Source organism: Onychomys torridus, chromosome 8, assembly GCF_903995425.1.
Source record: "Onychomys torridus chromosome 8, mOncTor1.1, whole genome shotgun sequence".
NCBI classification, from domain to species: domain Eukaryota; kingdom Metazoa; phylum Chordata; class Mammalia; order Rodentia; family Cricetidae; genus Onychomys; species Onychomys torridus.
The window spans coordinates 66,423,721-66,450,501 of record NC_050450.1 but is presented as its reverse complement, the minus strand read 5'-3'; the positions used below and the strand labels follow the sequence as shown (position 1 = coordinate 66,450,501).

At 46.3% G+C, this 26,781-nt stretch overlaps 1 protein-coding gene across 3 annotated transcripts in view; it reads right to left on the bottom strand.

Annotated features, from left to right (window-relative positions):
- Positions 1 to 837: 837 nt before the first annotated feature.
- The window catches only part of Fam222b (family with sequence similarity 222 member B), a 63,085-nt gene continuing 37,141 nt past the window's right edge, over positions 838 to 26,781 (bottom strand). For 2 of the 3 annotated variants that reach the window (XM_036197058.1, XM_036197059.1), the window contains exons 2-3: positions 13,262 to 13,383; positions 838 to 4,405 (exon numbers count right to left, since the gene is read on the bottom strand). In XM_036197058.1, the coding sequence (XP_036052951.1) occupies positions 2,823 to 4,405; positions 13,262 to 13,343 (1,665 nt within the window). In that variant the 5' untranslated portion in view covers positions 13,344 to 13,383 and the 3' untranslated portion in view covers positions 838 to 2,822. The remainder of the gene's footprint in view (positions 4,406 to 13,261; positions 13,384 to 26,781) is intronic. The other variant, XM_036197060.1, reaches the window with a different exon arrangement.

The window sequence follows — 26,781 nt, the reverse complement described above, 5'->3', positions numbered from 1 at the left end:
AGAGACATGGGTCAAACTACTGCTTAGCATTTCAGAAGCTGGACAGATTGGATTAAAGCTTGCCTTTCTCTGCTGATAGACAACTGTGTGGCTGAAAGCTGAACACTGCAATTGACACACTGCTTGGCGGCGGGCCTGTCCTCCATCCCAACTGTGGTCCTAGCCTTGTGGATCAGACTGGGGTCTACAGCAGAGCATGACGTAGCAGACTCCCTAAGCACCAGCCTGCCCTGTTAGCTCTGACAGTGGGCAGGCTGGCGTGGTTTGCAGAGTACTTGCCTAGACACAAAGGAGGGAGGCAAAGGGCGTAACAAAAAGGGCATGCCACCTGAAGGGCACTCTGAACTCTGTTTTCCCACCTCCTGACTAGCTTTCCTATCTCCTCCCTACAATCAAACTGGGCAGAGCCCAAACAGTAAAAACCACACAGGTAACTGAAACCTCCCCACCCCCATTCCCATCAAAGGACTCTAGCATTCCACTTAGGAAGCAGCTTCCTGGTTTGGATTCCAGACCTCTCACCTGTCACAAGAAGTAAAGTGGAGGAAGGTTTTTAATTTGCTGGAGGCTTTATGGTAAACAGATGCCCACTTCTTAGGCTTGGATTGAAAGGATGGCAGGACTCTCCAGCTGGACCCCACCCGGGGCTTGACTGAGCCGCCTGTATGCACACTCTATAGCCTATAGATTGGGATTCAGTCTGGGATAATAAGTTGGGGAGGGTTTTTGAGGGATGTATAGAGTAAACTATTCCTTTTGCTGGGGAAACATTACAGACTGTCCTCAAGACAAACCACCTCAGGCATTCACATTAAACCAATAGGACAAGGTCAAGAGGAGGTTTCCTGTTTTACTGGTTTATAATTAAAAAAAACAAAACAAAACAAACACCATGCCCATAAACCACCACAGGTGAGGTGAGGTGGAGAACAAGGTGGTGGAATGGGGGCTCCAGGTATCCCCTTGGGGTGGCATGGGATCTCGGAGGCAAGGAGTGTGAAGATGAGGCCCTGGCTTGGACCCTTATTGCTGGTTGGGTGGGGTGGGGGGGACAATGGGGTTGAACTAGGAAACATCTTACACCAAGTTGAAGGCAGTCATTTGTAGGTAAGGGGATCACAGTACGCCTTCCATGCAGACTAGAGGTGGGAGTGGGGTGTGAAAGCCCCCAAGTTAGTGTCTGGTTCAGCTTCCCACAGTGGCAGCCCACTCGGGAGGATCTGGGAAGGGAGTTATAAGAATATCAGCTCGGAGTCAAGCAAGAGGTCCCAGGAGACAGTGGAGCTCATTAAATAAAGACTCAGGAAATCACTAATGGGGGGGGGGGGGGGCTCTGGGTGAGGAGATGGCCAACACCTTGAGGAGGTGAGGGGCTTGAAGACAGGGCAGTAATACCAGTGCTCACAGCCGGCAGGGAAACGGTAACAGGAATGCGTGTTGCTATCGTTTGGCATAACACACTCAGGCATTTTTTTTTCCTTTTTTTTTTTTCTTCCTTTTAAATATAAGGCAACTTGCCAACACATAATTTAAAAACTGGTCTTCAGTCACATTGCTTCAGTTCACTACAGAATCTCTGGCTAAGAAACAGTGAGAATAAACCCAAAACCTTCAGTTATCAGCTCACATTCCCCAGAGACAAGAGGAAAGGCAAGGGCTTATTATTATTATTATTCTTAGAGCCCAGCTGCATAACAGAAGTCAGGTGCAGAAGTTCACAACAAAACAATGTAAAGTCACAGAGGTGTGTTGAATTTCTAGACAACTAATTGTTACTTGGGAATGAGACACTGGTCCTGGAAGGTGGGAGATGCTCAAAGAACGGGCGAGGGGCAAGAGAGGCTGTTCCCAATGTACGCCCCTCCGCAGCAGTCAGAACCATGCTCATTTGGTAGAGGAAGAATTCAAAGAGCTTAAGGCTTTGTGTTTTTCCTTTTGTTCTTCATTAAACTGAAGGGCTGCAAAATGTGAGGGTGAATGTACCTGTGGGGCCGCTCATACAAAACGCTCCTCAAACCCACACATTCATACAGAAACATGACACTTAAAACTTACAGTGTGGACCAATAATTCCTAGCCAGTGTAGAGAACCAAATGCAGTTTAACTTTTTTTTTAAACTTTTTTGGTGTTTTTAATTCCAAACTCTAATGTGATCATCCTTTACCTATAACTAATTCTTCAAGTAAGGTAGTTTCTTTTTTTCTTAAGGGGGAGGGGAGGCAGGGATGAGGACAGTCGTTGTTTGGAGAGAGGCAACAGTGACAGGTGGTCTTGGGAATGCCAGATGGCCACTTCATTTCTCTGGAGGGGGTGGGGTCAAGAACCCAGGTTTTCTCTGGGAGTCTCAGGACTTTGTCAACGCAGACCCGAGCCTTGAGGAGTGGGAACAGCTGAGAGCAATGGAAACGGTTTATTCAGATTTGACATCTTTGGGGGATAAAGAATTAGCTTCCAGAGCACTTAGAAAGTTTGGCTTCTTAGTCCCAGACAGAGAAGTCGAACTTAAGGCTCTAGGCCACTTCCCTCAGCCACACTCAGTCTCAGCAAAAGACGGCAGAGTAACAAGTGGTCAAGGTGGAGACCGACTGATAGGCAGGTGGCTAAGAGGGCAGGTTCAGGTCTAACAGAAAGCCAGGAGTTTGAGGGAGGATGAAGGACCTTCTTCGCCCCCAAATAGACCCCGCCGAGTTCCCTTCCTTAGGTATTTAAGGATGATCACACTGGAGCAGTGAAACCTTGAAACTATCCAGTTACTTAAAAGTAAGACTAAACCTAGAAGGGCAATGTATGACGTGTTGCCTGAGGAGGACATCACGGCTCCCTATCTATACCCTGGGTGCTGAATATGAAGACTTCGACTATCTGTGGGATCAGGGGCTCGGGTACCAGGGGCTCGGTGGGCCTTGCTCAACATGGCCAGGCTCTGTTCTCGGAAGCAGGCCTGCTGGAAATCCCCACTCAGGTAATCCACCGTTTGCATCAGGCTGTTCTGGCTTGCCACTGGCCCACCCCCAGTTCCCGCTCGGTAGTGGGCCCCAGGAGCCGCCGCACAGTCGAGGGGTGCACCTGTGGGCTGCCCACCATGGAACGGCATGGCGAGGTCCTGAGACCCCGAGCTGTCGCTATTGGGAGTTGGTAGGATGTTGTTCCACAGGGGTTGGAAGTAGTGACCATTGGGATAGGCCAGTGGGGCTGGTAGGCCATTGACAGGTGGGGATGGGGTTGGCTTCTCCAGGGAAGGCTTCAGATGGAAGGACTGGGCCAGGCAGAGTTCCTGTGGGTAGGCAGGGGCCTTGCCCACAAAACCAGGCCCTGCCAACTCACGTCCTGCTGTATGTTTGCCTGTCAGGCCAGGGGCTGGTGTCCCACCAGCTTCACTGCACATCTGTTGGAGGTGGGCCAGCTGGTGCTGGTTCCAAGTAACTGGCTTGAGGTCGCTAGGGTAGCCAGTGGGGGCTCGAGAGATGCCTGTGGGCAGGTTGACAGGACCCGCGGCAGGCAGTGCGGCTGTGGCCGCATGGGTGTGCTCCATGGGATTGACCACACATGAAGGCATTGGTGTGGGGACGCTGTGGGTCGACACCCGGGTGCTTGCATTGATGAGCAGACTACGACTAATGGGGCTGGGATTGGCGATCTGGCCCTCACACACTGAGGTAGTGCTGATGCCTGCCCTCGTCTGGCAAAACTGGTTGATCTGATGCACGATGCTGCTCAGGTCCGGGGGCTGGCTGTGTTGCAGGGTGGCCGCCATCGAAAGGGGGATAGTTGAGGTAGACACGGTCACATTCGGGGGCGCATCTGAGTCTGGCATCTTCCGGCCTCCATGCAGCAATGGATTAGGGGGGTGTTGGAGACCCTGGTGAGTCAGGGCCTGTGGGTGGACCAGGCCCTGGGTTTGGGCCATCGGCTGCTGGAGGCTCTGAGGGTGAGACAGTGCCTGTGGTGGTGGTATACCCTGAGGGTGTTGTAGTGTCTGGGGAGGGGCATGGGCCAGGGTCTGTGCATGCTGCAGGGCCTGCTGGCGGGCCAGAGCCTGGGCCTGGGGGTGGGCTAAAGTGCTGGGTGCCACAGTAGCGTATGGTGCCACTGGGGGGTTCATGATGGCCTCAGGGAGTAAGCGGGCTCGGGTGCCGTCAAAGTCCTTGAGTATGCTTTTGGCTGGTACTTTGACAATGGCAAGCAGGCCTGCCTTGGTGGCAGCCTGAGTCGGGTAGGGGCTGTAGCGCTGGGCTGATGTGTCGAGGCCGTTCACAGTACGACGAACGTGTTTCCGCTGGGGAACCTTCACACTGTTGGGGAAGATTTTTATAGTCAGTGGGTTGTTTGCCACCTTCTTAGCATACGCGTCCAATTCGGCTGGGGTAGGATAGTGAGCAGTTCTCATTTTCTGTGTAGTGTCCCCTAGAGAGAGAAAGAGAGAGAGAGAGAGAGAGAGAGGGAAGGAGAGCAGAGAGGAGGGGAGCTCATCAGTGCCAAGCCAACCAGCCTTTCTAGAATCCCCTGTTGAAGCAGTGGGAGGAAGAGGTTGTCATCTGTAGCCTTCACTCTAGACCCAGCCACAGTCCCCACAACCACAAGCAAGCTGAAACTCACTAGGTCTACACAGTAGGCCAGGCCAGGCACTAAGGGACAGGCTCTCTCAATGGTCCTCACTACTACCACTACAGGAGGCAGGGGTACTGTGAGCCTGTTTTATAGGTCTTTAAAGGAAAAAGCAACTTTCTAAGACTCCAGCTTGGCAATCCAGAGCCCAGCCAGTTCTCACAGCCATCACCAAGAGTTCTTCAGTATGTGGGGCTTCAAGTTCCTACCCACTGTGATGGCACACACAGGGTTCAAAGCTTTAAGCGGAACTGCCTGTCAGCGCCCCCCTCAGGCAGTCATGACACTGGTAAAGGGGGACATACTTAGGCCCTCTGCTTTGGTCTTCTGTGGCCAGCGAAGCAGCTGGGGCGCCATGCCCATGGGTGGACAGGCCCGTCTGGCACAGAGAACAAGACACTTTTTCAGGAGAAGAGGAGGCAGCTGCCAAGGTCTCCCACTCACAAGTTCACTGTTGTTTACAGTTTACTTGGTGTCTGACTGGTTGAAGATCCAAAGGTTTTATTTATTGCTGTGTGGCAGGAGGAGGCTGATAAACTACAGAGCAGCAGGGAGGGCTGAAGAGAAAAGATTCAGACCATCTCTACGTCCTCGGTGCCAAAAATAGTCTGTATGGGGTCCAGTCTGTCACTCTCCAACAAGAAAGAAGTGGAACTTGCCTTCCTTTGGAGACTGCAGGAATACCCACGCAGTGTGCCTGCCTCATCAGTGTCTAACAGCCTCCTTGTTCTCATCTCCGGGGCCTCCCATCAAGGGACTGCAGCGGATGCTGGGTTTCCAATCCAAAAAGAAAAATTTCCCACAAGAGCTCTTAAAGTATGCCAGGCTCCCTCCTACAAGGGATCTCTGCTGTTTTCTTCTCTCAGAAAAGGGGTCTACTCTGAGCATACACAGAAAGTACATAATTAATACTTGCTGAATGAGTAACTGTACACACTGCCTAAAGCAGAAGGGAAATGGCTTGGCACAGAGCCTGGGCTCAGCTGGCCGACTCCCTCCCCACTTCCTCCCTTGGCAGAAAGTAGCCAGGAAAGACCAAGGACTAATCTATTGAGTGCCCAGCTGGTAGCTTTGGCTGGCCTTGGCCCAAAGGAGACTCCATTCAAAGTCATGTCACTGGGCATCAACTGGAGGAGAAGCAGATTTAGGGGAGCATGTTAGAAGAACTGGGCAGAAACTGCTGTTTTCTGAAGCAGGGAAAGAAAAAGTTCAAGACTAGAGAAATGAGCATGTGGTTCCATGCTCACAACAGCAGCCCAGAGCTGGAGATAGAGCTGTCTCAACTGTGTCTTCATTTTATCAGCCTCTAATACTGCCCAAACGCACCCAACACCAACAGCCCTACAAACTCATTTAGGAAAAAAAGCTCCCAGAAACCCCTTGAACAAACACCACTTCACAAGCCACCGAACCATACATTTGGCTATTGTTGATGGTAGCAGCAGCAGGGGCAGAGAGACAGTTCCACATCATCCCTGGCAGTGGCCTGAAGAATTCCCTTTTTTCTTAAGGATCTTTACTCAGGCTTCACTGCACAGAGAATTTCAGGACAAACGAATATGAAACAGAGTTAGCAGGTTTATTAAAAGATTACAATATAGATTTTAGGGGTTGGGGATTTAGCTCAGTGGTAGAGCATTTGCCTAACAAGCGCAAGGCCCTGGGTTCAATCCTCAGCTCCGGAACAAGAAAAGAAAAAAAAAAAAAAAGATTACAATATAGATTTTAAGCGTAAGGGTTGGGGAGGGGGAAGGCATTCAGGAAAGATAAGAAGTAGCTGAGCATAAGAATGGGCTTTTCTTTTTCTTTCTTTTTTTTCTTTTTCTTTTTTTTTTTTTTTTTTTTTGGTTGGTTTTTTGAGACAGGATTTCTCTGGGTAGCTTTGCGACTTTCCTGGAACTCACAGAGATCCACCTGGCTCTGCCTCCCGAGTGCTGGGATTAAAGGCATGCACCACCACCGCTCGGCGAAGAATGGGCTTTTCAAAGGCAAGTCACCCAAATGTGTATTTATGATGGTAAATCACATCATTTAGAGAGTGTAATTTACTACAAGATTTAAAGGTTGAAGAACTCTGCCAGGCGTGGTGGCACACGCCTTTAATCCCAGCACTCAGGAGGCAGAGCCAGGTGGATCTCTGAGTCTGAAGCCAGCCTGGTCCAGAGTGAATAAGTTCCAGGACAGCTAAGGATACAGAGAAACCCACTCCAATCCCACCCCCCCCTACCCCCCCCAAAAAAAAAAAGAAAAGAAAAAGAAGTAAGAATTTCAGGTTTAGGCTGGCTGGGTTGTGATGGTTCACACCAGTAATTACCAGTTTGGAGGCAGAAACAGAAGTATGTATGAGCTTGAGTTCCAGGCTAGCCTGGGCTGCAGAATGAGGTCTCGAGTTAAAAACAAACAAAACCCCACAAACAAACAAACAAACAAACCAACCAATCCTGGCAAGCCTGAGTACTCATCAGGCTGCTACAGACAGTAGGGCTTTGCTGCAAACTCCTAGCACAGTGACTTACCTAGAAAGCATGTCTAGTGAGTGCTTAGGGCAGTATTACCCAAGCAACTAGGGATCAGCAGAGCAACAGGAGTCAAAAGTGCTGGGTTTTATTTGGTTCAGATGGAAATGTGGATCTACTTCTCAGTTCTTCTCTATCTAACCTCATCTCCATGCGGAGTGGCCATCTCTATTTGAAATCCAAGTAGAAGACCTGGTATGGGGAAGTGGCTTGTTGAATGGAAGTTCTCTGTTCAAAGTGAGCATCAATTCTCAGGTTTTCTCCTAGCACGGCAAGAAGACAGGCTGAAGTATGCTTCTACTGATACTGACGGTGGAAAGGCAGTTGAATTAGAAGAAAAATGAACGGAGAGAGGTAGGCTGCAGACTGAGGGTTTCTGCTGAGGAAGATTTGAGAGGTAAGCACACTGAGCAGAGTGTCCTCTTCCTCCGGAATAAACCACTGCTCACCGTTCCCCCCATATTAGACTGAAGCATTGCGCTTGGCCCTTACAAAAAAAGCAAAAAAATAGCCAGGTGGTGGTGGCACACGCCTTTAATCCCAGCACTCGGGAGGCAGAGACAGGCGGATCTCTGTGAGTTTGAGGCCAGCCTGGGCTACCAAGTGAGTTCCAGGAAAGGTACAAAGCTACACAGAGAAACCCTGTCTCAAAAAAAAAAAAAAAAAGAATAAATAAATAAATAAATAAATAGGCTCAACACACACCTTTTCTTCTTCTTTCCCCTCTCCTCCTTCCCTCTTTTTCTGGTCTCATGCTGATCCTGACCCTTCTGCTTCTACTTCCTATACCACCATGACCAGACTTATTTTTGAAGTTTTGAACCAAGGTTCCTTCCACAAGGTCAACCAAGTTGTTCCTGAACTTCTGATTCTCTTGCCATGGCCTCCTAAGTACTTAGATTTCAGAGGCATGCCACCATGTCCAGCTTCCTATTTGGTTTTTGGAAACAGGATCTCACTATGAAGTTCTGCATGGACTTGAATTCATGACCTTCCTGTTTCAGCACCCTAAGGATTGGGATTTCAGTGCCATCATGCTTGGCTTTTTGTGAATTTATTTTTTAAACATTTTATTTTTATTTTATGTGCATTGGTGTTTCTCCTGTATGTTTGTATAGGATGCCAGATCCCCTAGAACTGCTATGTGGGTGCAGGGAGTTGAACCCGGGTCCTCTGGAAGAACAGTCAGTGCTCTTAACCGATGCGCCACCTCTCCAGCCCCACTAATGTATTTTTATGGTGCCCCTTCCATATATACAGGCTCACTGGCACCTTACTCCCACAACAAACTCCTCTAACCACAGACAATAAATCTTCAGTTTTGTCTAGAAAGAGAAATCTTACTTAATAGCTGGTATGGTTATAATATGGATACAGGGCAGTTAGAAAACTGGGAATCTGTAGCTAGAAGAACAGTTTAATCTAAAGTCTAACAACTGAAGACTCAGTGTGATGCCTCATTTGTCAATAGAAATGAAACCTGCTTTAATGTTATTAAATTACTAATACTAAGAGACTCAAACAGGGAAAATGTGGTATGAACATGAATCACAGCTGTTTACAGTTATTCAAGAAAAGCAGGTTTGGCAGAGCCTGCCCAGTCAGAACAAAGAACCTGACCAAGGAAGCAGCAATGTAGGACCCCTGACTTCAAGCTGAGCTGAATGTGACAGAAAGCACGGTTGTCTAGTCTAAGGGACTGTGTGTGTGTGTGTGTGTGTGTGTGTGTTGGGGTGTGTTGTTCATAAATCCAGTTTCCTCTGGAGATCTCCTTGGTTATCCTTTTGTTTTGAGGTGTGGCAGAAATTTAGAATCCACAGGTAGAAAGCTTGGGAGTGTGATGGGAGTGAGTTCTGACCCAGCAATTGAATAGTCATGTGACATACGCAAGCTCCATGTATACAAGAAAGCAAGGAGCAGGATTTGATGACTCACACTGTACTCTGCCCTCTAGCAGCTGAAGTAGGATGGTTACAGTGAGTTCCAGTTCAGCCTGAGTTAGAGGAATGCCCTGTCTCTGAAAACTAAAGGAAAAAAAAAAAGAGCAGGAAAAGTCTCCTATGAAGAATTAGTGAATAGGGACAGTGAGGCCCAGAAGGCAAAGCTCTTATTGTGTGTGCAAGCCTGACAACCTAATTCCTAATTTAGATTCCAGGAACTCAGTGTGGAAGTAAAGTATTAACTCCCAAAAGTTATCCTTGAACTTCACAAGTATACCATAGAAACATGCATGTACCTGTGCACATACCCATAACATGCACATACATGCTTCATAAAAAAAATAAGTAGTAAAACAAACAAACAAACAAAACAAGTAGTAAAATAAAAATTTTAAAGTATGTATGTAGGGGCTGGGTAAATGGCTCAGTGGTTAAAAGCACTGGCTGCTCTCCCACAGGATTGGGTTTGATTTTTAGCACCCATATAGCTGCTCACAACAGCGCACACGCACACGCACACACGCACTCACACACGCACGTTCGCACACGATCTCTTTTCTGGGACGCTAGGGAAGAAGGATCACTGGCCAGGAGTTTGAGACCATCCCGGACCACTCAGTGAAGCCCAAACTCAACAAAACAAATATAGATATATTTTTGTCTAAAAAGAAAAATCTTAAATTATATATAGTAGTAAAATAGTACCTAACACACAGTAGGCAATTACTGAGTTTATCCAGTCTTTGAGTCAATTCACAATTGCCATACTTTTCCACTAGGGGGCATGCTGATATCTAAAGAAATAAAGTAATTTCAGTATTTGTTCCAGGCTCTCCCAAGGCTCTGCATGCAAGAGGTAAAAACTTGTCAACTAAAAAAATGGTATGTTAGGGGCTGGAAAGATGTCTCAGTACTTAAGGGCACCAGCTGCTCTTCCAGAAGATCCAGGTTGGATTCCCAGCACCCACATGGCAGCTCACAACCATTGTTACTCGAGTTCCAGGGGATCTGATGCCCCCTTCTGGCCTGTGGGCATCAGGAATGCAAGTGGTACATAGACATACAGGACAAAACACCCATACACATCAAATTTTTAAAAAGCTAGTATGCTAGCCAGGTATGGTAATATACACCTGTAATCCCAACACTTAGGGAGGTAGTAGAGAATCAGGAGCTCAAGGTCATCTTTGGCTACAAAGTTCAAGGATAGCTTGGGGGATACTAAAGTAAGATTGACTCAAAGCTGGGCATGGTGGTGCAGCACTTCGGAGGCAGAGGCAGGTGGATCTTTTAAGTTCGAGGCCAGCCTGGTCTACAAAGCAAGATCCAGGACAGCCAGGGCTACAAAGAAAAACCCTGTCTCGAAAAACAAAAGAAGCAAACAAACAAAAAAGCTGTCTCAAACAAACAAACACCTCCATGAAACACACAAACAATCCAACAACAACAAAGACGACGTGAAAACCTTTGACTGCTTCGGCCATTGCTCAGTGACTATTTTGATGAGCTACTACTACACCCCTGATGCTGAGCTAGGAACATGAGCTTGGGGTTAAGGAAAGAAAAAATTCTAAAACCCCAAGTTCTGGGAAAAGATGGGCCAGGAGAAAAATCAAATTTACAAGCAGAGTTCCCAAACAGCTGAGGACTCAAAGCAAGGGACACCATGGCACACACAATCTAGAAATGTCCAAGAGGACACCCACCTAACTCAGGCTTTCCTCCAGCAGCCATGGACCCACTCGAAGCTAAGATGTCCTGGGTCTGTTTGGGTTTTGAACTAGCAAATTCTCCAGCCCCAGCTTGTCAAGCAATGGGATTGCAGGTGGCACCCCGTGCTTGGCCACTCTTCCCTTGATGTCACTGAGCACCCCCGCCCCAAGTCATCTATCGGATGTCTCCAGGTGTATTTCCTCTTACTGTGTTCTTGGAAGCTGGGACGAGGACACAACCGAGTGCTGGTTGGGATGATCACAGCACACAGCTGTATCGCCCAGTCATCAGGATGACAAAGGCCAGGGCTGGAGGTACAGCTGTGTGGCTGAGTACTTCCCAAGCATGCCAGGGACGGACCTGCTTACAGAGTCAAAGCCATGGAAGGGAGGGCGCCACTGTCTTCTCTGTCCTTTCATCAGACCAGTTCAGAACTAGTGAGGGTGAGTTCTCTGCTCTTTGAGGAAGGGAAGTCAGCAGTTGTTTGTTGTTACTGATTGTTTGTTTGTGAAGACAGGGTTTCTCTGTGTAGCCCTGGCTGTTCTGGAACTCACTCTGACTGCCTCTGCCTCCCGAATGCTGAGAATTAAAGGCCTGTGCCAACATCCTATTTTATTCAGTGCTGGAATCAAATCCAGGCTTTGTGCAAGTTGGTAAGCATTCCACCAAACTGAGTTACACCCTCAGCTCCAATTTAATTTTACTTCTTTGTTCACTTTTCTGAGACAGGGTAGTCCTCGCCGGCTGGCCTCAACCTCAGATATTCACCAGCTTCTGTCTCCTAAATGCTGGGGTGAAACGTGTGCGCCACCATGCCTGGCTCTATCTCCCCCCCCCCCCCCCCCCCCCCCCGACAGGGTTTCTCTGCAGCTTTGGAGCCTGTCCTGGAACTCACTTTGTAGACCAGGCTGGCCTTGAACTCACAGAGATCCACCTGTCTCTGCCTCCCAAGTGCTGGCAGGCGTGCGCCACCACCGCCCGGCTATTTTCATTTTTTTTATTCAGGGTACAAGAGTTAAGCTGCCTAGGATGGCCTTGAACTTGTGATCTTCCTGCCTCAGCCTTCCACGTAGCTGGCTTTACACCATTAAGACTATATATATATATATATATTTTTTATTTATTTATTTATTTATTTATTTATTTATTTATTTATTTTGAGCTGAGGATCGAACCTAGGGCCTTGCGCTTGCTAGGCAAGCACTCTACCACTGAGCTAAATCCCCAACCCTAAGATTAGACTATTTTTAACTGCTGATGCTCTTACAACAAACTATAATTGATCTGCCAAGTGTAGCTGCAGTGTGCTTTTGGAGGAAATTTGACTGAAATGAAGCTACCATAGTCAGTTTCCATGTTGTCTACGGCTGCTTTTGATCTACAACAGAAGAGCAAATTAGATGAAACAGACTATGGCCCTCAAAGCTCACAATACTGACTTCCTGGCACTTACAGAGGAAGTCTGCTAATGGCTGTCATGAACTCGGATAAGGTGCACAGCATTGAAGAAAGCCCCACTGCCTCTCCAGTTGCCCCTTTTGCTTTAAAAAGGTTTATTCCAAATTTAGGGCTGTTTTTATACTTAGACACTATACATGTAATAGTGAGTCAGAAATAAAGAATATTTCCCTTGCATATCATGTAGTGCAGAGACGGAAATAGAAATCTGAGAAAAGTGAACTACAATGCTCCAATTTAATGTAATTAAGACAGGAATCTGACAGTTCTTCTCAGAGGTTCAATCAGGTGGGAAGAACACCAGTCGACAAACACACCCAGAGAAACTGAGGAAGTCGGCTCTGACTCCTGGGAGAAAAGCCTCTTTGTTTCTGTGAGCAAAAGTCACGCTGGCTCAGAGGGCGGGGAGCAAAGCCAAGGAGGGCTGACTCCCCGGCAGAGCACATCCAGAGACCAAGGAGTCACTGACAGTGTACACGGCCACTTCCAAGACAGGTACAAGAGTGAGCTGGACAATCGGTTTTCTTTGTCTTTCTTTTTTAATGTGCATTAGTCTTTTGCCTGCATGTGTGTCTGTGTGAGGGTGTCAGATCCCCAAGAACTGAAGTTACAGACAGCTGTGAGCTGCCATGTGGGAGCTGAGAATTGAACCCGGGTCCTCTGGAAGAGCAGCCAGTGCTCTCAACCACTGAAGCATCTCTCCAGCCCTGGCAATGAGCTTTCATTCAGCTCCTCACAGGGTTCAAAGGGAACATTTCTTTGAAGGGTCCTATGATACACGCCCACTGAAGTTCCTTGTGGCTTCGCTGGGCAGCACAAAGCTACGATTAACGAGTTAGGTTCATACACACTAGGACTGTAGGGTGAGAGGAGTCCTCTGATCACCCAGACACCTTGCACTGCTGACAGACAAGGCCTGGCGGCTGCTGTCCTGCAATAGCAGCTCATGTATACCTTGGAAGTACCAAAACTCGTGGTCAGTGCGTCACAAACGTGACGCTGGGGCAAAACACATCCAGATTACTTACATTTCTGAAGTCCAGTGTTCATCTGCGTGTGAGGGAGAAGCTGGAAGGACAGGTCACCTGGCCCTGGGAGACAGGCTAGCATGGCAGACCAGCATCAACACAACAGGGGGCAGTGGTTCACACTGTAACAACAACAGAGAATAAGGTCATGGAACACGGAGCAACCTCTTCAAGGAAGGTACAAGGGACATCCGATACGGGCAGCAGAGTGCCAAGTGTGGACAGATAAGCAACTGAATTAACAGCAGGCTAGTTAAAAACTTACCCAAATTTCTGTTTGTAGCAGCAAATCACTGCAGTCAGTACACGTGTGGGCGGAAGGACTGACTAAAACTGGGAAAGAGCGATCCACACAAACACACACTTGGAAGCTTCTACACTCCGTAGAGCACTGGCCTTGCAGGGTGACCTTAGCCTCCTGCAGTCCTAACTGAGGTCGGGGCAGTAAGACACTTCTAGAAGTGCAGTGTCAGATTTGCAAAGACATTACGCAGCACCTGATTGTTTGTTTGTCGAGACAGGGTTTCTCTGTGTAGCCCTGGCTGTCCTGGAACTCACTCTGTAGACCAGGCTGGCCTCAAACTCGCCTCTGCCTCCCAAGGGCTGGGATTAAAGGCGTGTGCTGCCGCTGCCACAGTCACCAGGCTAACTAAACTGTTTCTTTTCTTTTTTTCTTTTGGAGCTGAGGATTGAACCCAGGGCAAGCGCTCTACTACTACTGAGCTAAATCCGCAACCCCTAAACTGCTTCTTGTAAGAGGCCGTAAGGATGACCGAGTTTGAATAGTTTGGTAACTGTTAGTTTGGCCATCTCTGCTGCTTACTCCCCAGTACACTATCTGGTGTCTCTATGTGGTTTCTGGTTGTTGGTGGAGGTTGTTTAGTAGAGTTAATTATTAGGTAGAGTTTAGCATAGACTTAAGCCCGTGAGGCTGACCAGAAAGAGAGGCAGGTACCTGGAACATGGGTATGGACTCATAAGCACCAGCTCTCCTTTGCTTAGGTTCTTATTTGTGGTGGGTTTCCCAGTCCCCTTATTTGTTGTCTTTAGACTGGCTTTTAATGGAGCCAGAGTTGCCTTGGAACTTCCTGACTCAGCCTCCCAGGGCTGTGATTACAGGTGTTTTCTCAGAAAAAGCCGCACCTACACTGAAGGTGCTGCAGATGGACTGACTGACCTCCTCGTTGTGGAGTCAGAATGCTGCAGATCTAGGGCCACAATAATGGTGGACTATCTTCAGTCCTGCTAACCACAATGCTTTGTTAACTTGTTGTTCTGCTTTCCCCAACAATGCACGGACTTACGACCATCTTTTGTTAAGTGACTGTAAAATTTACGAAACCATTTCTACTTGGAACGTGACATTCAGGGCAATCTGAACCCCTGTTCATGTTCACCCACATTGAATGCGTACATAGAATTAAAACAAATCGATCTAAAAAACTAACTGAGCTTAGTCTCTAGCCCTGGAACGTATTTGAAACCCAAACTCTGTGTGTGTGTGTGTGTGTGTGTGTGTGTGTATACACCTTCACTGTGAAGAGTTAGAGGCTATTAAAATGTCTATATCCAAAAGGAAAAGCCTGGATACTAACTTTATCTATTTTAAAAGGTTTTCATCACTATTGGTGTGTGTGTGTGTGTGTGTGTGTGTGTGTGTGTGTGTGTGTGTGTAATGTGAGGGTACACAAACACCACTAAGTGCACTGTGGAGATGAGAGAACCACTCTGGGGTGCGGCTCTCTCCTTCCACTTCTACCTACTGAACTCTGGCTGGACCAGTTTGTGTGCATCATCACTATCATCACGGTGTGCACGGGCTGTGACAGAAGGCACTGTGCCACAGTGTGTCTGCTGGTTGCAGGCTACACTGAAAAGCATCACTTGCTTCTCTGTTTTAATCTCCATGGATACAGTGAGTGAGTGTCCTAAAAACCTGAGGAAGCTACAGCTACAAGCGGCTTACCCGACTCTGCTTATGTCCATTCACCTTCCATCACGGAGCAGGCTGGAATTCTGCAAGCCCTGTCGGAACGGTCACTGCAACTACGTAAGGAGTGGAGCAACCTTTGAATCTAATCACATTCATAATCAAGAGCAGAGCTGTCAGATTGCGTGGGACTTTGCTCATAAATATTTGAGTTTGTGCCCAGAGCAGGACAATGAGAACAAAAGACCAGGAGAACGCTACTGAACGCTTTATGAACAACAGGGGCCAATTTTCCCACCCTCTGAAAACTGGAAGAGGAAGTGTTTCCAACTCACGGCATGAGCTAGCACTGCCCTGACACCAGAGCACAACAAGAACACTGGAGAAACCTCAGGTAGGACCGGAGATGAAAGGCTCACCAGATAAAGGCACTTCCTGCCATGCCTGATCACCTGAGCTCAATCTCCAGATCCCACATGATGTTAGGAGAGAACTGACGTTCTGTGGCATGTAAGCACCCACACCCATACCCACAAATGAATGCTTAAAAAAAACCCTTCAGGTAAATATCCCTGGTGAACACATACAGAAAAATCCCCCACAAAATCATCTGCCACAACCAAGTGGGATTTATATCAAGGGTGGAAAGATGATTCAACATACATAAATCAAGGGAGAAGATGAACCACATTAATCAAATGAAAGACAAATTATTATTTGACAAAACTCAGCATCTGCCTATGAAAAACACCCCCCACAGATGGCGGCGCACACAGTAAGCCCTGCACTAAACAGGCTTTCACAGGAGAACCATGACTTCCAGACTAGCCTCAACTACAGAATGTGACCTGATCTCAAAAACAACACAAAGCAATGCAGGGATAGGGAAAATATACCTCAAAATAAAACAAAGGCCATGGTGGCCTACAACCCAGCACCACAGAGGTAAACGCAGGAAGCTGTCAAGTTACAGGGTAACCTGACTACCTGTATTTTAATCTCTGTTGGATAAAAATGAGTGCCTCTAAAAATGTAAATACGCAAGCTACATTGGTTGGAGGCAGCTAACCTAGGCTTTACATATATGTTTATTAAGTCATAGAACACACTTGAGTTCTGAAAGCCATAGGGGGTGGGAGTGGGGAGGGGAGGGGGTGCAGTGCTGGGGTTCAAACTCAGGACCTCATGCAATCTGGGAAAATGACCAAGTACTGAGGTACACCACCAGCCTTTACAATATATGTCCTATACTAACATACATACAGAAGAAAAAACCCCTGCAATATTAAAGAAATCTTGGCTTTTTAGGTTCATTTCTGTGAGTCGCCTACGGTCAGAACAGTGCTAATAGACCATCTCCAAACAGCATTTACCCTTATGCTCATGTGTTGTTTAGTTGACTGTGGTTTGGTTGATCGATAGTAATACTGGCTGGGTAACCCTGTTCCAGGTTCTGGTTATACTGCCGGTTAGGTCATCATAAACGTGTTCTGTCAGGAGACTTGTGGAGATGACTTTTTGGGGAAGAATCTTTTCATTCTGAGAACAGAAAAGAGGGCCAAGCCCCAAGGGAGGAACATTGCACGTTTCTGATGGTCTTCAAAGTTGTCAACACCCCATTAGTCAACCAAGACACACAAGAACTCTAAGTCAGAGTGTCACAAGCTCCCCCTCCTACCATTAATAAGAAAACCTGTGGTCATAACTATATTCCCATGAGCAAATAATCACTCAGTGTTTGTTTATGGGATTTAAGAGGCAGCTAGCTACCTCATATTTCTCTATATTTCTATAAAATGCCAGGTTCTGAAAATGAAGAGATGATGGATACACTTTTGTGAATTCTACGAGGCAGTATCTACTGAAAACTACCTAAGACTGCAGGTGGAGCCAGGCAGGCCTTTATTCCAGAAATTCTGAGGCAGAGGCAGGTGGATCTTTGAGTTAGAGGCCATCCTAGTCTACATAGCAAGTTCCAGGACAGCCAGAGCTACAAAGAGAGACTCTCTCTTAAAAAAACAAAATCAAACAAACAAAAAAAACAAGAAATTAAAAAAAAAAAAAAAAAGCCCGGTGGTGGTGGTGGTGGCAGCGCACACCTTTAATCCCAGCACTCTCGGGAGGCAAAGCCAGGTGGATCTCTGTGAGTTCGAGGCCAGCCTGGTCTACAGAGCTAGTTCTAGGATAGGGTCCAAATGCTACACAGAGAAACACTGTCTCAAAACAAACAAATAAAATCTGTTGGCTCTCCCCCAGAGAAAGTAAAAAGTAGGCATTAGGAGAAACTTATTCCTTAAAGCAAGACATAAGGTGGATTCTTATTATCTTCCACAATTTCCTCCAGAAGGTGACAAATTATTCACATAAAATAGAACTCAAGGTTACAATCATGTAGCACTTTATTGTCCAGGCTCTTAGTCCCACATGATGCCGTGAAAAGCTGCCAGATGACAGGACAATCATCTCCAGGGAACTCTGAGGCTGGACAGCTTGCTATCTCTCCCGTTTTGTAAAGCTGGAGATCTCAGCTAAAGGGCTTGTGTCTGCTAGGAGGGCTCACTCGACCCCGTAAGTCACTAGACTACTGAAACTCCAGATGACCTGCAGAAATGATAAGGACAGGAAGATTCTGAAGTTTTAGAATACTTAGTCTGTTTTGTTTGGTTTTGGAGACAGAGTCTTACTATACAGCATTCGCTGGCCAGGAGGCCTTAAACTCAGAGATTGGCCTGCTTCTGCCTCCATGCACATTAAAGGCACGTGCCTCCTAGAGTCTTTAAATAGGCCCCGACTGAAGGCAAAGCAAGTCAGATGACAGGCAGACTGTTCGTTTGTTTGTTTTTTGTTTTGGATAAGACAAGTCTCTGTGTAGCCCTGGCTGTCTTGGAACTCCCTCTGTAGACCAGGCTGTCCTCGGCCTCCGAAGTGCTGGGACTAAAGACATGCACCACCACTGGTGTGCCAGACAGGTTGATTTATTTTTATTTTTATTTTTTTTGGTGTGTGTGTGTGTGTGTGTGTGTGTGTGCGCGCGCGCGCGCGCGCGCGCGCATGCGCGAGTATAGGTGTTCCAGAGGGCAGAGGCATCAGACCTCTCTAGACCTGGAATCAGAGGGAGCTGTGAGCCACCTGACACATGTGCTAGTAACTGACCCCGGAAGAACAACAGATGCTCTAACCAGTGGACCATCTCTCTGGTCCCCATAGGCAGCTTTCATGGAAGCCTGGTGTAGCGCATGCCTATAATTCCAGGAGTCAAAGTCAAGGCAGGAGAACTGATGCAAGTTCAAGGCCAGTTTGGTTTATATATCAAGACGTGATCTTTCAGAAGGAAGAAGTTCCTCAGTACAGCTACAGTCTATGTAACTTTATAGACTGCAGTTGTAACATGAATTTAAAAAGTGCTTTTACAACCTTAGCAATGGCAGGCTCTGGCAAAGCAGTGTTTGGAGACCAGCTACAGAAGCTGTACATTTATATCCTTTCCTCCTCCTCACAATGGCACCAAAGTACAAAAGGCCAGAATTCCCTTGCCAAAGAGTCACTTCACCAGGAAGGATGGTCTCTAATCCAGTCTAGAATGCAACTTCCAAGGGTGAAGGGCGACAGAAAGCTGAGGTCACTCAGAAAGCTTGTTCTGTTCTGAGTACACAGATCACAAGGTGTTACTGGAAACAAGTCTAGATGCCATTTCGAGCCATACTTCTGAGCCCACCGCATCATCACAACTGATGACGTTCTAGTGCACGGGCATCTTCCTTATCTGTGCTTAAAGTGTTCCAGCAAAGCCGTGCAGTGGCGCACACCTTTAATCCCAGCACTGGGGAGGCAGAGGCAGGGGGGTTTCTGAGCTGGAGGCCAGCCTGGTCTACAGAGTGAGTTCTAGCACAAAAACAAACAACAAAAGGAGAAGAAAAAAAGAAAAGTGCTTCATCAAAGCATACCGCTGGAGTAAACATTTCCAGAGGCATTTATAAACTTCTATTTTACAAACTGTTATTTTTGCTTTTTAGTAAGTAACACTGATTCTCGCTATACATAGAAAGGTTGTTCATCTGGGGTTGGGGATTTAGCTCAGTGGTAGAGCACTTGCCTAACAATCGCAAGGCCCTGGGTTCGGTCCTCAGCTCTGGAAAAGGAAGAAAAAAAAAAAAAGGTTGTTCATCCAAACTGTAGAGAATTACTTAAATGAAACTGAACAGATGCTGGAGATTTATGAACAGGCTCAAAAAGAAAGGCCCTACAGGAACACTGAGTGCGTGCCAGAGGGCAAGGACATGACTCCTACCAAAGACACCGGGGAAAATGCAAGCACTACTAAACATATAAAGGACGGTTACAACCATTTAGTAATTAAAAACAACAACCATAAACTTCGGGTAGTAACACATTCCCATGGACCGGGGGCTTGGGAAGCAGAAGCAGGATGGTCAAGGCCAGCTCCAGCTACATGTTAGAGGTCAACCTGTGCTACATGAAACCCTGCCAAAAAGACAGGGGAGAGTGGAGGTGGGGGGGGGAGAGGATTTGATGATTGGTTTCTGTCAAGTTGACAGAAACCTAGACATAGCTGGTAAGAGAGACCTTAACAGAGAAAATTACTCTATAAGATAGGTAAGTCTATGGGGCATTTTCTTGATTAATGATGAATGTACGAGGGTTCTGCCCATTGTAGGCAGGGCCACTCCGGGGCAGGTAGTCCTGATTGTACATGAAAGCAGGCTGAGCAAGCCATGGCAAGCAAGCCAGTAAGGAGCACTCCTCTATGGCCTCTGCATCAACCTCCAGCCCTGACTTTCCTCACTGATGGAGTGTAACCCAAGAATTGTAAAAATGAAATAAGCCCTTTCCTCAACAAGCTGGTTTTAATCAGGGTGTTTTATCACAGCCATAGAAACCCTAACTAAGGCAGAGAGGGCAAGAGTAAATGTGAATCAGGTATGGTGACGCATGCCTGGAATTCTAGCATTCAGGAGACTGTGGTAGGAAGATTAATTTGAAGCCAGCCTGGGCTACGGAGTGAGATTCTATCCCTCCCTCTCCCAAGACAAAGAAAGGAAAGAAGTAAATTAAGTAGAATAGAATATTTTTTTTTTCCCAGAGCTAAGGACAGACTCCAGGGCCTTGTGCTTACTAGGCAAGCACTCTACCACTGAGCTAAATCCCCAACCCCCCTCCTTTTTTAATTAAAAAAATGACAAATAACTGGACATGAGGAAACACTCCTTTTAAACTAGCATCGAGTAGACAGAGGCAAGTAGATCTCTGTGAGTTTGAGGCCAGCCTGGTTTACATAGAAACTCTGTCTTGGGTGGGTGGAGGGTGTGTGTGTGTGGGGGGGTGGCATTGGTAGTACACACCTTAAATCCCAGTACTCAAGAGGCAGAGGCAGGTGGTCCTCTGGGTTCGAGGCCAGCCTGGGCTACACAGAGAAACCCTGTCTGGAAAAGTCGGGAAGGGTAGGGGAAGGAAAAAATACAAAGTAGCAATGTTTAAGTATAAAAAAGGTGGAGTTAGAAAACACAGCAAAGACTTGGAGGGAGTGGTCTGTTAGTAAGGATTCTCATTTTTGTCTGTGACAGGGTCTCAATTAGCACAGGAAGGCCTTGAAATTAATGTATAGCTGAAAATATTACCTTGAGATTCTGATCTCCCTGCCCTCACCATTAAGTATGAGGGCTGCAGACACACATCACTCTCTGGCTCGCTTCCTTTCTATGCCTCTTTTCCCTCCAAGTAATGGTTGTTTTCACTCTGCTGAAAGACCATCCTTGGGATCGGCAAGATGGCTGGGAGGGTAAAGGTAAGCCACAAAATGTGACAGCCTGGGCTCGAAGCCTGGAGCCCATGTGGTAGGAGAGCTCAGTGTCCCTTGACTTTCACACAGGGCCCATGTGTCTACACTCTCACGAGACCACGTGCTCACGTACACATACATGCTGAACAGACGAATAAACACTTTTGAAAGGGGAACATTATAAAGTGAGGAGATGAGGATGCAGCTCACCTGGTCAGGTGCTTGCCTAGCTGCATGAGGCCCAACACTGAAAACTCAGTGTGCTGCTTCACAACTCTAACAGCAGCACTTGAGAAGGGAAGACAAGAGGATCGGAAGTACAAGGTCATTCTCAGCTACATACCAAGTGGGAGGCCAGCCTGGGTTACAGGAGACTCTGTCAATACACAGATAATATGCCTAGAGAGCTGAGGAAGCATATCCTTAGCATCCTACTGATTTTAAAAATAATCAAAAAGTTTTCTTTTGTACTTAGGACAGAACTTAAAATATAACCAGAGACCAGCCTGTTCCTGCAAATTACTATAATCTTACAATTAGCACATACTGCTGAGAATGACGTTCAGTTCTATCTTGGTCTAGTCTCCTCTGATAAGCAGAAGTGAACTCAAGGGTATGATCTCAGAATATAAAAAAACATTAAGGCTGTTCCTAATAGATTCTTTTAAAATATGACCCTACACAGCTCTTCAAAAGGACAGTATGTTTTCACTGTGAGACAGATTTCTGTAACATTCTGACCTCTTGTATAAAAGAGGTCTGGACAAAGAAATAACTGTAGTGCAGGGAGGGAATGAATTGTGTCACGGTGGTCATTAAAATCCATCAACTTCATACTTTCAGCCTTGGGATAACTGCAGCCCAAACTGACTCCAAGTAATTATCACTGCTATCTGCAATAAAAGTTAATTGGACATAATTGAACTAACGCCCTAATAGGAGGGAAGCTGCCATTGGCAAAAAGCCCATTTCTCCTGCTCCTTCTATCTGAGAGCAAAGGAAACTACTAATGATGATTTGTGAACAAACACGAAATTGCTCTCATGGTTCCCCCACTGCAAATCACTCAGCAATTCCAGCTAATGCCCAGCATGTTGAGCCAAGAGAAGAATCATTAACCAGAGCTTCTTCTAACAAAGATGAGTTTAAAAGAGCTAACGCCATCAAAGGTCAAGTTTGCTAAGAACTGTCCCAGTCTCTCTGAACCACCTAGGGAAAGCACTGTGGTCTCACCTCCATGCTCCCAAGCTCGGCACTGTCTGCACTCTGTACCACTGGGCTCTAATAAAAAAGGATGCACTGGGCTGGAGAGGTGGCTCAGTTAAAGTGCTGACTACCCTTGCAGAGAACCCACACAGCAGCTCCCAACTGCTTGCAAGTCTCCAGTTCCAGGGGAGCTAATGGCCTCTTGTCTTCCTGGGCTCCTGCATGCACACAGTGCACATACACTTATGCATACACATATATACATAAATTTTAAAAAATGTAAAAAAGAGAACCCAACATAAACTCTTCTCTATTTTTTATTACATTTTATTTATTTGTGAGTGTACTCATGGACCACGGTATGCATGTAGCAAGTCAGAGGGCAACTTGGGTTTTCTCTTTCTACCATATAGGTACCAGGGATCAAACTAAAGATACCAGGCATAGTGGCAGGCGCCTTTACCCACTAAACCATCTCAATAACCCCATCATTTCATTTTCAGACAGGCACATCTGTTTCACTGGCAAAATTAAATCACTTATGAATAGGCTTTAGATATGCCAGACTTCTGTGGCCTGACTCATTCACCTTTACTCTGCTAAAACACTGCTCCTTCCTCTGGAATGTCATGGCAGACTTGCGTTTACGCCTTTCCCTTTCTTTCTTTCTTTCTTTCTCTCTTTCTTTCTTTCTCTCTCTCTTTCTCTCTCTCTTTCTTTCTCTCTCTCTTTCTTTCTCTCTCTCTTTCTTTCTCTCTCTCTTTCTTTCTTTCTTTCTTTCTTTCTTTTAAAGATTTATTTATTATGTATACATCATGTATGACTGCAGGCCAGAAGAGGGAATCAGATCTCATTACAGGTGGTTGTGAGCCACCATGTGGTTGCTGGGAATTGAACTCAGGACCTCTGGAAGAGCAGTCAGTGCTCTTAACCTCTGAGCCATCTCTCCAGCCCTTCCCTCCCTTCCTCTTTCCTTCCTTCCTTCCTTCCTTCCTTCCTTCCTTCCTTCCTTCCTTTCCTTCCTTCCTTTCTTTCTTTGTGCCAGAGTTGAAACCAGGCCTGAAGACAGAAAGATGGTGGGAGCAGAGAGAAAACAGAAAAGAGAGAGCTCTTGTTTTAATAAATTTATTTTTTGTCTATGGATGTTTTGCCTGCATTTATATATCTGTGCCCCAAATAATGTCTGGTGCCTTGGAAGGTCAGAAAGAGCACTGAATCCTCAGAAGGTCGTGAGCCAGTACTTAGAACTGCTGACCAATCTTTCCACTCCCTTACAATCAACAGATTTTGTTTGTCTTTTGGTGGTGGTGCTGGGATTTGAACCCAGTTTGCTCGGTGTTAGGCAAGCACGCTGCTACTGCACTCACTTTTTTTCTCTTTTAAATAGTCTTACTGCCAGGCAGTGGTGGCACATGCCTTTAATCCCAGCACTCAGGAGGCAGAGGCAGGCGGATCTCTGTGAGTTCCAGGCCACCCTGGACTACAGAGTTCCAGGAAAGGCTCCAAAGCTACACAGTCCCAAAAAAAGTCTTACTATTGCCCTGCTGACACTGAATAGACTGCGGAGTCTAGGCTGGCCTTGATCTTGTAGTGATTGATTCTATTGCTTCTTCATTACAGCCTGTGGGTTTATAGGTAGGAGACATCACAACTGGCAGACCCCACTCAGGTACAGAAGTTTAAAAAACAATGAACAAATAAAAATCTGAGTGGTGGTGGCGCACACCTTTAATCCAAGCACTTAGGAGGCAGAGGCAGTCAGATCTCTGCGTTCAAGGCCAGCCTGGGCTACATTGTAAGTTCCAGAGATATACAGAGAAACCCTGTCTTGAAAAACAAAGAAACAAAACAAAACAAAACAAAAACAAAACAAAACAAAAAAAAAAAAACATACAAATAAGTCTTTTTTGGGGGGGAGGGGAGAGGGGATGGGATTTCTCTAGTAGCCCTGGCTGTCCTGAAACTCACTCTGTAGACCAGGCTGTCCTCGAACTTACAGAAATACACCTGCTTGTGCCTTCTGAATGCTGGGATTAAAGGTGTGCACCACCACAACTGGCCCTTAGTGCTACTTTTTAAAAAATTATTATTAATTTTATATTTATTGCTGACAAAACACATTTTGGTTATATACAGAAAAATCTGTTGTGTGTATATACATCCACGTCAGAGTCACAAAACAGCCTAAGGAATCAGTTCTCTCCTTCCACCATGTAGGTCCCAGAGACTGAACTAAGGTTATCAGATTTGGTAGCAAGTGCCTTTTCCTCACTGAACCCTGTTTTGTTGTTGTTGTTGTTTACTGAGACAGGATCTTGTTACATGGTCCTGTCTGGCCTCAAAGTCAAGGCAACTCTCCTAGGTTTGTCTTTTGTGTATTAGGATTACAGGTATGTCCCAACATGCCCAGCATTACTTGTTTCCTTAGAAAACTCCAGGCCACCCTGGTCTACATAGAAAGTTCCAGAATAGCCAGGACTATGTAAAGAGACCCTATCCGGGTGGTGGTGGCACTCGGGAGGCAGAAGCTGGCGGATCTCTGTGAGTTCGAGGCTAGCCTGGTCTATAGAGCAAGTTCCAGGAAAAGAAAATAAAGGAATAAAAATACTATATATCTTAGTTAGGGTTTCTATTGCTGTGAAGAAACACCATGACCACAGCAAATCTTATAAAGGAAAATATTTAACTGGGCTGGCTTACAGTTCAGAGGTTTAGTCTATTATCAACATGGTGGGACATGGCAGCATGCAGGCAGACATGGTGCTGGAGAAGGAGCTGAGAGTTTGAGCTGAGAAACAGCTTGATCCACAGGCAACAGGAAGTGAACTGTGTCACTGGGCATAGCTTGAGCACAGGAATCCTCAAAGCCCACCCACACAGTGACACACTTCCTCCAACAAGGCCATACGTAATCCAACAAAACCATACCTAATAGTGTCACATGTCATTGGGGCCATTTTCTTTCAAATCACCACAGTAGACGATACCATGGGCTGGAGAGATGGCTCAGTGGTTAAGAGCACTGGCTGCTCTTCCAGAGGTCCTGAGTTCAATTCCCAGCAACCACATGGTGGCTCTCAACCATCCATAATGAGAGTGATGCCCTCTTCTGGCCTGCAGGGATACATGCAGGCAGGACACTGTGTACATAATAAATAAATAAATCTTAAAAAGGAAAAAAAAGAAACCTCACCTATGAGTTCTTGTGCAAGGAGGCCTGAGACTCAGGCTATTGATGTTCTTCTAGTACATCAGGCCTAGATAGCGAGTCCATACTGCTGACAAACATTTTAGTTACAGGACAGAAAACCCAGATGGAACTGACTGAAAACTTCCTTCCTGCTAGCTAATGCTTCCACAGTGCTGTACGGTGTATGCATGCTCCCAAGGGAGAAAAGCCATCAATGGTGTCCATATATTCTACAATACCAACCAGCCAAGCAACATATGTCCACTGTACAATGGAGGAGTGAAAGTTAGGGGTCAATGCTTTTGGACTGGATGTGAGACCTGTTCCACAGAAGGGAGTAAGGCTGGTATTGTAAACCTAATAAGAAGCCCACGCCTGGGGAGGTCATGGGCCCTAGGGGGTAACCTATTAACAATGACTTGCTACACAGACAAGTCAAACTGACCTCCAAATGTTTTGTGTTTGTACGAGTCCTTCAACATCCACCAGGAAAGGATCTTCTGCAGAGGGAAGCAGTTAGTGAGGGACTCATAACTAGTCAAAATGCTGAGAATAAGTGCATTGAGTGCTCAGCCCCAAACAGTAAGGACATCTGCATCAAGTCCTCACTCCCCAGGGCCTAAAGATAACCACAGAAGAGGGGTGGGTCCTATAGAGATGTAAGAACCAGAGGATGGGAGGATAATAACGGAATAAACACCGTGTTCTGACACAATGAGGAGTGTCCTCACTTCAATGGCCTCATGAATCCTCTGCTGCAACTACAGTGACTCAGCCACCAAGAGCAGTAAGCATTCCACAGGCGACACTAACTGGACTCAGGGGCTTTAACAAGGAAGACGTGAAGTGGGGAGGGCCTGTTGGGGATAGATGGGAGGAGTAAAGATGGAAAGAGTTGGGGTGCACATGATCAAGATACATTATTCACATGTAAAAAAATTGCCAAAGAATACATAAGACATTTATAAACAAAAAGAACTTCACCTTGTCATCGTCATAAAAATGAGATGATTTTATTTATTTATTTATTTATTTATTCATTTATTTATTTATTTATGGATGGGCAGGTTGTCCCTATGTAGCTTTGGCGTCCTGAACTCACAGAGATCTGCCTGCCTCTGCCCCTCAGGTGTTGAAATTAAAGGCACGTACCACTACGGCTGGCCAATATTTTAAACTTCTGCTTTTTTTTTTTTTTAAATAATTTATTTACTTTTATTTCATGCACATTTGTGCTTTGCCTGTGTGTATGTCTGTGTGAAGGTGTTAGATTCCCTGAAACTGGAGTTACAGGCAGTTATGAGTAGCCATGTGGGTTCTGGGAATTGAACCCGGGTCCTCTGGAAAAGCAGCCACTTCTCTTAACTGCTGAGCCATCTCTCCAGGCCTTAATCTTT